Here is a 5,096-nt window from a genome sequence, read left to right on the forward strand (position 1 = left end):
ATCGGCTCGTAAATGTTTAGATTATTGAAAATAGGAAAATGTTAACTGCTCATTCTCAATAGTAGTTTTTTATTTTTTTATATTTTATAATTAGATATTATCACTTTTGAGTACAAATTCTATTAGGAAAAACTAACATACGAATAGATCATGAGAACGGTAAAGATAATTAATGGAGATTTCAAATGACCTTTTTCGTGATTGGAAACACCGAGTTTGCATGTGAGGATTCGGATGAGATTCAAATTGAACACGTATTCCATTTCAACTATATTAAAGAGTAATTTCATGTGATTCGCAAATCACAATTCGCACCAAAAGCAACAAAATTCTAGCTTTCTTAGGGACTGTTTGTTTCTTCGTTTTTGGGTGGGAAAGAGCCCGAAAGCTGCTACATCAATGCCATCTATGGCAGCTTTCGAGCAAAAACACCTCTTTTAGAGACGTTTTTGCCCGAAAGCTGCCACAGATGGGACTACTGTGGCAGCTTTCGAGTTCCTCAGTCTCCAATCAAACGGACCCTTAGCACACACAGAGAAAATTAAATAATTTTTTTTTTTCGTTGAATACACCCTTCAGTTGCCATTGCATGTCAGTGTCATTATACATCTTTGTCAACATTATGCAGTCGATATGAGACGACGTCCTCTTTGCGGTTTCATACTTGATCAAGTAAAGGCTTAAAAAGAGATATTTAAGCACTGACTAATTTAAAAAAAAAAAAACTTTAATTTTTTTTCGTATAAAAAATATTCTCTCTCCTAGTCAGCAGCTAAGAAATAGAGACGACAGATATTTACTGTAAATTAGAAATGACCAAAATACCCCCGAAGAACAACCACCCCCCTCTCATTCATCCCCCGAAGCCCCCAGAAAAGTGATCGAAGAAGACGACGACGACGAAGAAGAAAGCAGAAGATCGAACCGAAGCTTCGAGAAGCCAACGGAGCAAAGGTTAGATTCTTAGATTTCTCGATCTCAATCTTCGTCAACCTCTTAGATCTCTTGATTTTTGCGAAATTTGAGTTCAGATCGAAAAATATCAAGGATTGAATCATATCCGGCGATCTATGTGATTTTTTTGGGGTGAATTTGTCGTGGATTTGTACTTTTAGGGTCTAGGACTAGGATTCAGTACCCTCAAGACCGTAGCTCGCGAGCTGTTAGGGTTTTGGTGATTGAGGTTTGTTGTCTTTTGATTTTTGATCTTCTGAATTTTGTCAGTGGTAACCGTATAGAAATCTTCTAAAGTTGATCCTTTTTGTGAATTGGTTGTGGGGGTTCTACTTTTAGGATTTATGATTAGGTTTTCGGTACTCTGTAGTCTGTAGTTTCCTGAGTTGTAAATGTATGTTTTAGGTTTTGGTTGGATGGGCTTTTGGTAACTAATGTTTTGGAAATTTTGATTTTTGAACTACAATTTGCGAAAGATTTAGTTGCGAAGAAATTTGATAGAAGGAAGATTTTGAATCTTCTTGTTTGCTTAATTTGGAATTCTGGTCACGTCGGGGTTGTCATTAAGCTTTTCTAAAATTTAGAACTTGTAAGAAGCTTGTAACGCCTCGTTTGGTACGCGGGACTCAAGTGAAGTGAGAATGATATGAAACAAGGAATGGAATGAAATAAATATGGGGATGGAATGCTCATTCGTACGTTTGGGGTGCAATTAGAGAATTGAAGTGGGAATGTGCATAATATGTATCTTTTTTTTTTTTGAGAGAAAGGATGGATTATCACAAAGATAATCCAGCCAGCTAAATTAACAATATGTATCTTCTTTTTATTCTCACTTAGTGGTAATGCCCTTTCCTTGATAACTCATTTGGAATACCCATTCCCACATGATGTGGGAATTGATGAGAAGTCAGAATGGACATAATGTGTATCTTCTTTTGATTCCCACTTGGTGGTAACACCCAGTCCTTGATACACCTATGTTATGGTAGGGTTCAGTGCCTAGGATTGCATTTGCAGAGAAGTATATAGATCATAATATATCCCTTAATTTATAAGCTGTTCTTGTGGTTTAAGCGAAATGTTTATGCTGCTGTGGTTCCCTTTATATGGATTAACATAGGCGTGCATCGAGTTTCTGAAAACCACATCGAGGAATTCTTTGTATCTGAAATTCTCAACTTGAAGTTTCATATAGAATAACTGTGTAAAGGGCCTACAGATGTTTCTTCTTGTCAAGATGATCAAATTAATATTTATATAACACATGAAATGCAATAAGCTAATGCATTTATCCATCTTAGGTTGTGAAGATATCTGGTCTGAATTTTATACTGAAGCCAGGAATTTGATTCTTGATTTCTTGTTTAGTGGCCTTTGCTCCTAACTCTAGGCTTGTGAAGAATAATATTATGACACACATTTAACATGATATAAAGGTAGAAATTAGCTTCCTTCCCTCATTGGCATGCATTAGGTGAACTTGACTTACAAATTTTTAGACTATGGTTTGCCGCCCTTGTCTTTAGTCAAACATATAAGATCCTGTTTATTCACTATTTTGGTATTGTTATGCGATCGATCAATTTTCTGATTTCTGTATTCAGTTTTTAGTGGTAGTTACCAAGAAATTTCAGCAAATTGAACTCAACTTACTTGAAGCTAGATGCATGCCTATGATGACATTTTGATGCTTTTGCAACAGGTACAATGGATGTATCTTTGCTGAAGACTCTGCTAAATAGTATTTCTCGCTTAAGTTCTTTATCTTCCAGCAACACAGCAAAAGCTGAACTTGTCCAGAGATACCATCTCAAGATTGAGGAGATCTTGGAACCTTTGATACCTGTATTTGAAGAACTCAATGTGTCCGAGTCAGATTCGGATGAGAAACTTAATGAGGTGCTGAAGGACCTAGATACTACTATCAATGAAGCTAGGGAACTCATGGAGAGCTGGCATCAGATGATGAGTAAAGTTTACTTTGTATGCATCTACCACCTAGTTCATACTGATAAAAGATTAGTAACAAGTCTTACTCTGCAAAAGATTAGTAACATGTCTTACTCTGCATGCACTCTGTTTGATAAATAGTTTGTCAAACCTTTTTCCTTCATCTTTCCTTTCTTGGCAGTTTTTATGCATATGGAAAAGGTGATTATTTGTTCATACCGTTCTGCATGCTTTAGTGAATACATTTACATGAATTACTTTTATTGGTGTTTTTTTAACTTAATGCATGCCATGAATTATTCATTATAGTTCCCCATGAGTGATCCATTACATGCTACTAAGCTATTCTCTTCACAATAAAACAACATCAACAACAACATCAAAATCTCTTTATCCCAAAATTCTGATGTCGGCTCTATGAATATTATTATTCCATTAATTTCTGTTAAAAGCTGTCTTATTTGTTAAGTTGACCTTACCCTAATTGCTTCTAACCAAGTTTATTTATGGCTACCTCTATGCCTCCTTCTTTAGCTATAACTTTATAACTTCTCCTAACAGTCTCATTTAGTGGCCTCCGTTGGACATGACCAAACCATCTCAATCGCTTTTCTCTTGCTTTATCCTTTGTAGGAGCAACCTCTAACTTCCTATGAATCATGTTAATACTATCTCTTAATGTGCTATTTTCTTGATTTCCCTATATTATCTTTTCCTTCGAGAGAACTATATAATCCTCGATAAGAGTGCTATCATCATAATCAGCCCCACCATGTGTGCATTGTACTTGCATTGGGAAAGGATGGAGTCAATATTCTATATTTATTGGTTTCAATTGTAGACAAGCAAAAGCTTTTAAGGAGCGATTTCTTGAATATTGTGTAGACATCCTTATAACTTGTTACTATTTTAAAAATCTAAGACTATCTCATTATGGTTAATTTTAAGAAAGTTCTTTATGAAGAGAATGATATTCATTCTTGTAGCTGCAAAAACCTTAAAACATGATAGCCACATCTGACACTCTATTTGATGCTTACAAGGAAATGCTGCAGATATTTTCCCTTGAAATCATGGGAATGCTTAATGCTTTGGCAACTCCTGTTCTCAGTACTGTGAGCCTGTCATAAATCAGGACCTACCAAAAATCAATTCTAAATTCCATGTTAACGGGGTATTTCAAGTGAAAAAAATGCCGTAATGCTCGAGTGTAGCAGTTAATTTATGTACCGCATGACTACATGGAATTCCAGTCCTTGAAGATTTAGCATTCTTCAGCATGGTTTATTTGTAAATATCTTCCCACAATCAAAGTCCCACATTTAAAGAAAATTGTTTGTGGACATGAAAGTTAGAATATGAAACATGAAAAAGTCTACTATAGACTTAGAGTAATTAGTATATTTGTTTTAGTTCCATGCTGAGTACTCTGAATTTATAGGCTCTGGAAATGCTTTCAGAATTTATATTTGAAAGCCTATATAACACCTGCCCTATTGATTTTAAAGGGACTAGTATTTCTTGGATAGTAGTCATATGCACAGCCTCATGAATGTTTCTGTTCGATGTAGTACATTCAATACCATTCTATAGACTCTGCCAGGGAGTGACTAGTATTTCTTGGATAGTAGTCATATGCATAACCTCATGAATGTTTCTGTTCTATGTAGTACATTCGATACCATTCAATAGACTGTGCCCTCAGGTCTCAATAATATGTAGTGATCATTCACGAATCCATTAGTTCATAGTTCACTGTTATACTTTTTCACTGCAATTAGGAACTTTTATCTGCTGTTTTGTGTATGGCCCATAGTATAGTATGGGTATTGGCTAACTGGTTGTTTTTTTGTGGTCTTCTGTTACCTTTAGAATCTGATCTGACATGGGTTTTTTTTCTTTCATTCATGTTTTTCATGCACTTTATTAGCTCAAGCTCACTTGTCCCACCCTGTTTCAACCCATTATAGCTGTTTCATATTTCTTCAATTCCTGGGAATTCTAAATTTTTGCCAAAGTTTTCTTTTTCAGTAATTATGCTTGTCATTTTCTTTTGTTTTTGGTTATTCGTTCTGAAGTTAGATGAACAATTAAGATATCATATTTATGATTATTTGCTTCCATGTTAGCTGGTGTCCTGCTTCAAGGTTGTTTTTGTGTTCAGTGTATGTATGTTTACACAGACAGAC

At 35.3% G+C, this 5,096-nt stretch overlaps 1 protein-coding gene across 1 annotated transcript in view; it reads left to right on the forward strand.

Annotated features, from left to right (window-relative positions):
• LOC109839615 (U-box domain-containing protein 4-like) overlaps positions 849-5,096 on the forward strand; it is a 9,921-nt gene continuing 5,673 nt past the window's right edge. The window contains 2 exon segments of the mRNA XM_020408110.1: positions 849-954; positions 2,660-2,940. Coding sequence (XP_020263699.1) covers positions 2,665-2,940 — 276 coding nt within the window. The 5' untranslated portion in view covers positions 849-954; positions 2,660-2,664.

The sequence above is a fragment of the Asparagus officinalis genome, chromosome 4 (genome assembly GCF_001876935.1).
Source record: "Asparagus officinalis chromosome 4, Aspof.V1, whole genome shotgun sequence".
Lineage (NCBI taxonomy): Eukaryota > Viridiplantae > Streptophyta > Magnoliopsida > Asparagales > Asparagaceae > Asparagus > Asparagus officinalis.